The following is a 12,239-nucleotide window of genomic DNA, read 5'->3' as shown; positions in this document are numbered from 1 at the left end:
AATGGTCCCCTTCAAAAATGTTGAGACAGTGACGCCGATCCATTATTTCTGCTGTAGACTTAAAAAAAAACTTGGGTTTTATCATTAAAAGATGAATATAAGCTTAAAAGCTTAACATTTTAGCTTTAATTTCCAGGTTTTTACATCTGGATCTGATACACATCTTCATTCCGCCTAGACCCACACATTTGTCTCATGAGTAAAAGTATTAAAGTGAATATAAAAGACTTAATCTTTAGTTGCAAATGTTTTACTTACATAATAACTGCATCATGTCTGTGACCCACTGACATCATTAACCTTCTGCATTCTTTCTCTGTGATGCTTTTTTTTATACAGTGGGTTTTGGGTCATCATTTTACTGCATGATGAAGGATGTCAAAATTAGTTTGGTTAAATCTTTCTTTAACTTAATATACAAAATGTTTCTGTAGACTTCTAAGTCCATTAAACATCAATTAAGATTAATGCCGAGCTTAAGCCATGCCAGATCCTTTCTTTCTCCAAACTTTAGCCTTTCCATCACATTGGTATACATATATTGGTACCACTTTAAAATAAGGCTACCTTTATAAAGGCTTTATAAATAGTTTACAATTAGTTTATTAGTGGTTACTAATTAGGTTGTAAATGCCTTAAAAATCATTAATAATCAGTTATAACAGATACGTAGAAAGGGCAACAATGACCTGTCGTTTGTCAAATAGTGAACCCACAGCCATCTATATTGTTGCCCTTTCTATGTATGTGTTATAACTGATTATTAATGATTTTAAGGCATTTACAACCTAATTAGTAACCAGTAATAAACTAATTGTAAACCATTTATAAAGCCTTTATAAAGGTAGTCTTATTTTAAAGTGGTACCCATTTATCTTTCTTTCATCAGTTCATAATCAGTCCACAGGCTTGTCTCTATACTTCTTGGTAAATTCCTATTTACCTTGTTAATAGTGGTTTTAATCTTCAGTTGAAACCCCTGTACTTTTGTTGAAGAGTAGATTGTGATACATTCACTCCTGCTCTCTGGAGGTGGTTGCTGATGTCACTAACAGTTGTTTTAGGGTCTTTCTTTACAGAACTCACAATGTTTCTGTCATCAACTGACATTCCCTTGGTCTACCTGTTTTTCACCCTTTACTTAGTACACCAGTGAAGACTTTCTTCTTCAGGACATTCCATACAGGTGTTTTGGCTATTAACAATATTTGCGCTCTAATGGTGCTCTAATCTCTCAGTTTCACAGTTGCTCGTTTTTCACCCATACACAGCTCTTTAGATTTCATTTTGGTTACTCCTCTAACTACAAATGTTCTGCACAGATAAAACCTAAAACTAAAACTTAACATATACATTCTGTGCTATTTATTGTTTGAATAATCCTGCAGGTCCTGCAGCCGTACCTTAATATGAGCTTCTCCGTCATGATTTGCGGCAGTTAAAAATGTTAATGATCAGATTGATCATGTTTCAACTTTATTAAAGGAGAAATCTGGTGTGAAATAGACTTTGGGTGTAGTTAACCATAATAATGAGTACAAACTTTTGTGGAATAGTTCACCTTTGTGCACCCCTAGCATTCTAAAATACGTAGCTTTTAGCCGAGGCTCACAATGCTAGTAATAGGGGCATAGCATAGCCCATCCAACACATTACAAATAGATTATTTTAATAATCTATTTGAGCACCTTTTAAATATAAGGGCTCTCGGAATTCTACCAATAAAGTGTGGAGCTACTTTAAACTACTTGTTAAAGGTGTAGAAATAGTGTTTTATTTAACACCATATCACTGTGTATAATAAAAAAACAAATGTTTTATTTTTCTACATTTTAAGAATAACCAGCAGCTCCTTCAACTTTTCAAGCAGCTTTAATATTGAAGAAAAAAAAAAGAAAATCTGAAATCAGAGGTTTGGGGGTGCTGAGCACCCAAAGAACCCAGTAAAAAAATGTAAATGAATTTGAAGAGAGTTCCCAGGATGGGTGAATGTGTCATAACAAAATAAATATAATAATTTATGTGTAAATCAGACACACAAACGTAAAATTATGTACAGGGTACAGTTATGGATTTTAGTGCATTTGATCACCCTGCTCTGAACTACACACATCACACATGTTTTTTTTTTATATTTTTAATATTTTTAAATTAGAGTTTGACAGACTAGCTGCTCTTCCGGCATGACCAATTTGACTTATTTTTTTATTAAGTTCCATAATTTATTTTTGCACCTCAGGACGAATCAGGAGTGGGACATCACCTGTTTCATCATGTCTTCTATAATTATGTAACATTAATAAGCTGATTCACATACAGACAGTACTAGTCTAGCACATTGCTTTAAATATAAGCACACAAAACGACCAATGACGTAGCCCCTCTCTCCCTCCAGCGCTTGCTTGAGTTGGGCAAATGGGTCCCATCTAGACCCCCACAGATGGTGCCCATGTTTAACCCCTCCTCTTCCCATCAATGATGCTTGTGTGCATTCATTTTTGGGACCACCATTAAACCCATGGACAAAACTGAGACATATAAATGAAGAAACACTCACTCAGAAGAGTCGATGAAGTAGATGACCAGCGCTCCAATGCTGAGGGCGAACACCAGCACCACCTGAAGAGAGAACACACACACACACAGAAAACAGGACACATCTTTAGTTAACACACACTGTCGACATACAGTATACTGTATTTTTCACACTATAAGGCACATCAGATTATAAGGCGCACTATCAATAAACGTCTATTTTCATACATAAGGTGCACTGGATTATAAGGCGCATTATGTGACACTAGTAAGGAACAGGGGTGTCGCCATGATTTCCCTCTAATTCAGCAGCCAGCAGTGAGACCTATAAAACTAAGCTAAATTAAGTAAACAAAACTGTAAGTTAATTCTTTAAAAAAAACATTTTCTTTTTAAGATTCCTCTCCTGAAAACTGTTTATTTGGGTGAGTAAAGTGCTTCTGTTTATTTACAGTAAGCTTAGATTTGCGGATTTCCACCAAGGCTAGCAGGCTACACCCTTATAATAAAGAGCTAGTGCTTAGCGTGGTTACCAAGTAATGCTAATGCTGCTCCAGCAGTGCTAACCGAAGTTAGGAGCAAAATACAGGCCAAAAATAATCACCTCTGAACGAGTACACAGTATGCAGAGTACACAGTATGCAAAGGTTTATGTCAGACAGTGGTTCATTTTGTGCTGTGTCCCATGGTTTTGACACCTAAAATGTACATTTTTCTTATACTCAGATTTTATCATTTTTTCCCAAAATTTGATTTAAACAATTGCAATATATCACCCTTCTTACAGTATTGCATTGTATTGTGATGTACTGAATCGTAACCCCTGTATCATGATTTTGTACTAAATGAACAATATCTTGCCAATACAAAATCTTAATTTAAAAATGTCAATTTTTTTATTTACTAAACTATATTGTTAATTGGACCAGCATAAAAATGCTTTAAATTTAGCAACATTTTAGGGAAATAGTAGAAACATAAATACTCTAGATCACTGACTTTATGTTTATTTGGGTTTAGTATTATAATGATATACAGAGTTAATTACAGGTAGTAACTGAAAGTGCAGAGCAGTACAGTAAGTGTTGGGTCGTTGGTGAAATGCTCTGGGTGTTTAAGGGTTAAGTGAGGGTTAAAGGTAGAGCAGTGCTGTACAGCTTGTTATATGAAACCTGATCAGCCGTCCATACCTGGGAAGAGTCATGTTGAAGTGTAAGACTAGATCAGTCAGTACACCGAAACTACAATTACACACACACACACACACACACACACACACACACACACACTTCATCAACCATCCACCACCACAACCAGCAACAAGATCTCCTCAGGAAATCCGGAAAACAATTGTTCAGTGCTGACCCAGAACTCATTAAGTAGAACAGCTCTAGAACCTGCTGTCCTTCTGCCAGCTGCTGTATAATCTAACACAACATACACTGTGCTGACCAAGAACTGTTTAACCGGTATAGAATATACAGTGGTGTGAAAAAGTGTTTGCTCTCTTGATGATTTCTTATGTTTTTGCACATTTGTCACGCTTAAATGTCCTACATCATCAACCCTTTCAGACCCTTTGTGCGTCCATTACATTGGACATCATGTATTTCATTTTTTTTTAGAAAACACAGCAACTCAGACTCAAAGTAAGAGCTAATTTTTACTCATTTTAAGTGGTTTAGAACACTTTTTATAATCTTTATTTACTTTATATATTATCGATATATATATTTATTAATTAATTTATTTATTTAGATATTTATCTATTTCTACATGTCACGGAAATGGGGGTGACCCAGGCAGGGTGACGAGGAAAGCGGACACAAGTGCAGGTAAGGGCGAAATAAATAAATAATTTATTAAATAAATAACAAAGAAACAAAGAAACAAGAAAATGCATAACAAAGATAATAAACCAATAACCAAAATAAACAGTGAAACAAAATAACATAAACCTAAACAAACAAGATATACTAGAAATAAACTAACAGGGCTAGGGAAATATATACAAGGGAATAAACTAATAAACACAAAGCAGGGGTATCTACAAGGAGCCAAGGAAGACGGACATAAACAAGAAACTAGAAACATGAACAAGTGATAAACAGAAACTACGATGTGAAGAACAGAGGCTATGAAACACTGAGAAACTATGAAACACAGAGAGAGACGAAACAACAGGGGAAGGTGCAAAGACCGATGGAGGACAAGGTGGCAGAGGAGGGCTATTTATAGTAACATAAAACACACTAGAATTGGAAACACCTGGGGAAGGGGCGGAGCTACAAATGAGAAACACATGGTGGAAATCTACTGACAGGAGACACAGAGAGGCACAGGTCACGTGGGGAAGACACACAGAGACATGAGACAGGGCTAAGACGTGACACTACATTTATATGTGCATTTATTTATTTATACTTTTTTGGTCCTCCATATATATTAGTTGGTTGGTTGGTAAAATATCAAATATTAAAAAAGCTAAACAATGCATTGGACATTAAAGCCCATTAAAATTCCTTGACCCTTACACAGGCTACAGGTGTAGGTGATATAAAACCCATTTTTCCTGCAGTAAAATAACTTATTTACACTCTGAAAAACTGAGGGCTATAAAATCTCTTACAGGACACTTGGAGAAGCTGCCTGTTCACACTCTACTCCACGTAATAATTTAGATCAGTAACAGGAATCAAACCCAAATTCTGCAGGTTTGAAAACAGATGTAAAAAAAACTAGACAACCATAATGAAACTAAAGGTTCGGAGGACATTAACTGTTTGATTTGTATTCAGAAAAATACTGATTTTAAAATGAAGTTTTTTGGATTTAATTTAATATAGAGTTTATGTTCAAATATTACAGTCCTGTTTTGTGTATGTCACTAAAAAAAACAGCATTCTTATATTCTTATATTTTTTAATTACTAGAATTACTACAATTCAGGTCTGAAAGGGTTAAACTAATTTTAATTATAGTCAAACACAACATGAGTACACATAAGGCGCAGTTTTTAAATCCAAAAATCTTATCTCAGGTTTTTCACACCTGAGTTCAGTTTCTCTAGCCACACCCAAGCCTAATTACTGCCACACCTTTTTTTAAATCAAGGAATCACTTTAATAGGTCCTTCCTGACAAAGCGAAGTAGACCAAAAGATGCTCAAAAGCTAAACATCATGCCAATATCCAAAGACATTCAGGAACAAATGAGAAAGAAATTAATTGAGATCTATCAGCCTGGAAAAGGTTATAAAGCCATTTCTATAGTTTGTGGACTCCAGAAAACCACAGTGAGAAATGTGGACCAGTGGTCAAGCTTCCCAGGAGTGCAGCGGCATCTCATCCAAGAGGTCACAAAAGACCCTACAGCAACATTTAAAAAATGCAGGATTCATGACTCCACCACTGGTGAGGTGTTATCAGAAGATAACCCCTCACCACTTATACAGGGGTGGGCATTCCCAAGCCATGGCCTGAGGGGACACTTCACTACAGTGTTTTTTTTTTCTTATCTCTCTATACTTTTACTGAATTAATTAGTTTATTGGTTGATTGATTGATTGACTGACTGATTGGTTTACAGAATATTGTTAAATTCTATCCTGTGTCTTGTTTACATGTTTTTTTTGTTCTCTTAAGTGAACAGAACATTTTTCCTGCAGCATTTGTGTGTGTGTGTGTGTGTGTGTGTGTGTGTGTGTGTGTGTGTGTGTTTGTGTGTAAAAGTGGGACACAGCAGGTAGAAGCAGGTCAGCTCTAGAGGGACTCACATACCCGACACAACAGCCCAGCCCCAGACTGACCCACCCAGGAGAACCACAGCACAACTCTATCCAGACTGATACACACAACACACACAACACACACACACACACACACACACACACTTTCCTCCCAATAGAGAAATACACACATACTAGTGCACTAGTGCAAGTGTCTACCTATAAACCACGATATAGACACAAGTATTTGAACACCTGCTCATTCCCTGTTTCTTTCAAAATCGAGGCTACTACAAAAAGATTTCATCCTGCTTTTGTTGGAGTAACTTTCTCTCCTGTCCAGACTGTTAGACATCCTACTACATGTTAGAGCATTATTTTGAGGATTTTATTGCATCCACAAACCACAAGAACAGCATCAGTGAGGTCAGGATGTTCTGGGCTGAATGATCAAACCGCCACCTCATCCCCAACTCCCCAACGTATCCCGTCTATAAGAACTGCATGAAGCTTCATCATTCCAGAGAACACAGTTCCACTACTCTGCAGCTCTATGCTGTGTCTGACTAGACCTGAGTCTAAGTGGACCTGAGTTTGTCACCTGAGCCTGAGTGGACCTGAGTCTTTGTGAACCTTTGTGAATGAGTCTAATTGGATCAGTGTCAATAAGTCAATAAGTTGTCAATAAACATGAGTCTGAATAAAAAAACCTGAGTCTGAATAAAATAACCTGAGTCTGAATAAACTTGGGTTTTAGTGGACCAGAGTATAAATGGATCAGAATCTGAATAGACCTAAGTCTAGTTGGTCAATGAGTCTGAATAGACCTGAGGCAAAGGAAACCTGAGTCTAAGTGGACCTGAGTCTGAATATAATTGAGCTTGAGTGGATCTGAGTCTAAGTGGACATTGAATCTGAATACACCTGAGCCTAAATGAACCTGAGTCTGAGTGAACCTGAGTCCAAATGGACCTGAGTATAAGTAAACACTGAGTATGAATAGATCTGAGTCTGAATGAACACTGAGGCTGAATAGATCTGAAAGCTCCGCGTAGGTTCTAGCGGGAAACTCGAAATCACGCCACTTTTCTCAGCCAATCACCAACTCCCACCTGTCCTTAAAAGACCTCCCTCATACCTGTTCTCCCCTGCTTGCAGACGCTGACATACGTTTTCGGGCGCCGGTCGTTGCCGCGTGGCTTCATGGTGTTTCTGCCGTTTGTCATTGCCTGCTCTCCGTTTGCCGTTTTCGCCCGTCTGCGTGGCTGCTCGTTCGTAGTTGGCTCGATTTCCTGCTCGTAGGATCCATGTTGGTTTGTATTGCTCTCTGTTCTGTCGCTGGCGTTTTGGTTGGATCCTCGCTGTGTTTGCTGTTGGCGGTCTGGGTTCCTGTTTTGCTGGATCACGTGACCGTGTCGCGCTTGCTGCTCCGATGCTTTGTCTCGGCTCGCAGCCCTGTGCTGAATCGTGCTGGCTGTTTCGGCTCAGTGTCGATTCTGTGGCGTTCTGGTCTAGTGCTGAGGCTTTTCTCGGCGGTGTTCGGATAGTTGCTTGGTGTTTCTGCGTTTTCCACGGCTCTGTCCGGTGCCTGTGGCTGAGTTTGTACGCTTCGCTCGAGAAGTCTGGGCTGGATGGCTGTTTTTAAACCCGCTCCTGCTGGCACCCGATAGTTTTAGCCCCGCGCCCGCCCTCCGTTTTTTTTTTACGTTTCTGCCGCTCCGCACGCCTGCTTGTGTTGCTTACGTTTAGTGCTCGAAATTAAATTGAACCAGCAATGTGGCGCTGATAGCCTGCTCCCTTCCTACTGTCCACACACACTCGCCCACGCCTCAGTGGGGCTGACCCTTCAGGCACTGCTTGCAAAGTGTTTCGTTCATGCAGCACCAAAACCTAATTTGATCGATGATAAATAAACTTAGTGTCCTTGGTTAATCCTCATTCGTTGTGATCTCATTCTCGCGACGCTCCTATGGTTCGTTTATCGGTCTTGGGCTTTACTGTTGCTGAATGTTATTGATGTGTCGTTCGCGATCGATCCGGCTCTGGAGCCGACTCTTCGAAGTAACCTATTGGAACCGGCTCTATTATGGGTGCCGTTTTCTCCATTTTATATACCTTCGTATTTTACACATTAATTTTGAAGCACTGTATTTGATATTTGTATTGTGGCGTTTTTTTGTTATGGAGCTGCTTTAATACTTTTTCTTATTGGGTGATTGTATTGACTGTTTCATTTGTTTTAAGTTATTTTGTCGAAGTGGCGCTATTTTGTAAATTTCATAATTGGTTGTAATACGTTTTTTGTTATAAAGCATTGTTATGCAGCTGTTTTGCTCGTCGCAAGTGCCTATTGCGCTGCTTCTTATCTCGGACCGTACCCGTTCAATTGCTTTTCTGTACTCGCTTCCGTGCTGCTTATTGTCTCGGGCCGTGCCTGCTCTACTTACTGCTTTAATGTCTCGCTTTCTGCGCTGCCTATTATCTCGGGCCGTGCCCGCTCTAATGCTTTAATGACTCGCTGTCCGCGTTGTTTACCTCGGGCCGTGCCCGCTCTAATGCTTTAATGACTCGCTGTCCGCGTTGTTTACCTCGGGCCGTGCCCGCTCTAATGCTTTGCTGTACTCGCAGCCCGCGTTGTTTCTTATCTCGGGCCGTGCCCGCTCTAATGGTTTACTGTACTCGCAGTCCGCGTTGTTTATTATCTCGGGCCGTGCCCGCTCTCATGGTTTACTGTACTCGCAGTCCGCGTTGTTTATTATCTCGGGCCGTGCCCGCTCTCATGGTTTACTGTACTCGCAGTCAGCGTTGTTTACTATCTCGGGCCGCGCCCGCTCTAATGGTTTACTGTACTCGCAGTCCGCGTTGTTTACTATCTCGGGCCGCGCCCGCTCTAAGGGTTTACTGTACGCGCAGTCCGCATCGTTTATTATCTCGGGCTGTGCCCGCTCTAATGCTTTACTGGCTCGCAGTCCGCGTGGTTTATTATCTCGGGCCGTGCCCGCTTTAATGGTTTGCTATACTCGCAGTCCGCATCGTTTATAATCTCGGGCCGTGCCCGCTCTAATGCTTTACCGTACTCGCAGTCCGCGTGGTTTATTATCTCGGGCCGTGCCAGCTCTAATGCTTTACCGTACTCGCAGTCCGCGTGGTTTATTATCTCGGGCCGTGCCCGCTCTGATGCTTTACTGGCTCGCAGTCCGCGTGGTTTATTATCTCGGGCCGTGCCAGCTCTAATGCTTTACCGTACTCGCAGTCCGCGTTGTTATCTCGGGCCGTGCCCGCTCTAATGCTTTACTGGCTCGCAGTCCGCGTGGTTTATTATCTCGGGCCGTGCCAGCTCTAATGCTTTACCGTACTCGCAGTTCGCGTTGTTTATTGTCTCGGGCCGTGCCCGCTCTAATGCTTTACCGTACTCGCAGCTCGCGTTGTTTATTGTCTCGGGCCGTGCCCGCTCTAATGCTTTACTGTACTCGCTGTCCGCGTTGTTTATTGTCTCAGGCCGTGCCCGCTCCGCTGCTTGATTGGACTCGTGTCCGATGCTGCTTGTATGTACAGTACTGCACAGGTTCTCGATTACGTGATTCGTGGACTGCACTGACTCCGTACCTGGTCTAATTCTGGTGATTTGCTGCCTTTTATTGGGTTAATTTTGTGTTGCCTGTGCTATGTTTTGTTTCATGATTGGCATGTACATTTCTTGCAGAAATTCTACTTTTACGATTCCGTGGATTAACATATTACTCAACGCCGTGGGCAGCGGTTGCTATTGCCTTGAAACTTTTTTAGTGGCCGAAGTTTTGCGCATTTACCGATCACGGGTTGCTTCGACGTACTGCTGTGCAAATTCCGTGCCTCAATGTTAAGTATCCGATCCGGTTTGTCGTTGCTTTATGTCTTATGGTTTGTGCTGATGTTAATTTCCCTGGTCCTTTGGTTTTGGGGGTGTTCTCCAAGGACAGTCTGTCCTTGGTTCTGCATTTGGTGCTTCCTGACATTTGTTTTGACATTAATTTCGCTTCCCCTGTTATATTTGCTTTGTTCGCATCATGACTTATAAGGTGTCTAATAACAATCATCAGTAAAATGTTATAAGTCAATGATAATGGAAAGTTTAATTCTCGGGCCGTGCCCGCCCTAATACCCACTGGACTCGTAGTCCGCGCTGCTGCGATCACGGGCCGTGCCCGCTCTATTAACCCTGGACTCGTAGTCCTCGCTGCTGCGATCGCGGGCCGTGCCCGCTCTAAATACCCACTGGACCAACTGGAGGCGGTTGTAAGATTTTTATACAGACGTCAAATGAATATACTGTTATAACGTACTGCCACGACAGCTCGCGCTCGCTCAAATATCCTACTCCTTATGCTCCTAGATATCAACACGGGCCGTGCCCGTTCCTATGCTCATAGACTCCTAGTCTGAGTTTTTTTTTTTTTTTTTTGCACAGCGGGCCGTGCCCGCTCTTATACCCTTTGGACTCGTAGTCCGCGTTTTGCTGCACAGCGGGCCGTGCCCGCTCTTATTCCCTTTGGACTCGTAGTCCGCGTTTTGCTACGACGGCGTCCAAAAGTTGTGCCCCTCAAAGGCTTAATGTATTGTTAGTCCGCAGTGTTTTCTCATGCTGATCACGTCAACGTTACGCTTATCATACGCTTCTAAAATAGCCTCAAGCAGTGTATACAAGTACTTTGTATACAACGAACCTAATAAATGTATGCTATCAAAACATGAGCGCAACTACTGTAATGCACACGTACTCAGCAAATAACACTTTAATCTTGAACACCTTATTCAAGCTTGTTTATAACTGTTTTCCTTCCAGAATACGTGAACCAGGTAAAGGATCCTCCTGTGGGTAATTATATCTTTTATATTTTTGGGGATAGGCTCCGCCCCCGCCGTACAAGTACGGCAGGATCTGCGAGGTTCCAGACGCTGCGGACCTGGGCTTCGACGGGGCTTTCGCCAAAGACTCTATATACACTATATTCACTATTACTAATTGTCATACGTGTTTATTGGGATTAAATCTTTCTTGCTGCACTTTGTTTCTAGAGTTTTCCTGCTAGAACTGAGTCTAAGTGGATACTGAGTCTTAAATAGACCTGAGTCTAAGTGGACATTGAGCCTGAATAGACTTGAGTCTAAGTGGACACTGAGTCTGAATAGACCTGAGTCTAAATGGACATTGAGTCTAAATGGACCCAAGTCTGAATATACTGTACCTGAGTTTGAGTGGACCTGATTTCTCAGCAGACCTGAGTCTACGTAGACATTGAGTCTGAGTGGACCTGAGTCTGAGTGGACCTGAGTCTAAGTAGATACTGAGTCTGAATAGACCAGTGGACATTGAATCTGAATAGTCCTGAGTCTAAATAGACCTGAGTCTTAGTGGAAGGACAGTTCTCTGTTGTATATAAAGGTACAGTGTAAATCCATGTTCAGCACCTGCCTGATTTGTTCACAGCTGGTTGGATTATGTAACACTCAGATATCTGTCTTATTCTGTAACAGGTGCAATATTCACACGGGTCGTCACGGCTCAGTAAGACATGTGACCACAGAGTGTGCGACTGCACGAGTGTGTGTACCTGAATTACAGCACTTTTTTATCATCTCTCACACTGCACCACAGGAGCCCGTATTACACTAAATCTCCCCGACCAGGAGGATGAACACACCCACTCAGACTGACTGATGAGATTTGAGATTTTCCTTTATACATCCCTCGTTCTCTCTCTCTCTCTTTCCTTTATATCTGTCCTCGATCTCTCTCCATCTCCATGCTATCTCTATCCTTTCATCTCTCGCTCTCTGTCTTGTCTCTCTGTGGGGCTGGGGGAATAGAAGACCACAGGGTCAGAATCATACACGGATAAAATGACTGCAGTACACCTGATGCAAAACCAAGATACCACATTTTATCATCACAGATTCAGAAGCATTTTACAGCACAGAGAGAGTTTAGAAATGGGAG

General features: G+C 41.3%; 1 protein-coding gene and 1 long non-coding RNA gene across 14 annotated transcripts in view; both read right to left on the bottom strand.

Moving 5' to 3' along the window:
* Positions 1 to 12,239, bottom strand: part of LOC103038321 (calcium-activated potassium channel subunit alpha-1-like) — a 162,206-nt gene that overhangs the window by 81,420 nt on the left and 68,547 nt on the right. For all 13 annotated transcript variants that reach the window (XM_049464508.1, XM_049464512.1, XM_049464513.1 and 10 more), the window contains exon 3: positions 2,558 to 2,619. In XM_049464508.1, the coding sequence (XP_049320465.1) occupies positions 2,558 to 2,619 (62 nt within the window). The remainder of the gene's footprint in view (positions 1 to 2,557; positions 2,620 to 12,239) is intronic.
* Positions 8,498 to 9,081, bottom strand: LOC125781187 (uncharacterized). Its single transcript, XR_007424325.1, has 2 exons — positions 8,798 to 9,081; positions 8,498 to 8,684 (listed from the first exon to the last, which is right to left on the bottom strand). It is a non-coding gene; the product is annotated as an uncharacterized LOC125781187 (long non-coding RNA).

The sequence above is a fragment of the Astyanax mexicanus genome, chromosome 15, assembly GCF_023375975.1.
Source record: "Astyanax mexicanus isolate ESR-SI-001 chromosome 15, AstMex3_surface, whole genome shotgun sequence".
NCBI lineage: Eukaryota > Metazoa > Chordata > Actinopteri > Characiformes > Acestrorhamphidae > Astyanax > Astyanax mexicanus.
This window is presented reverse-complemented; position numbering and strand designations above follow the sequence as displayed.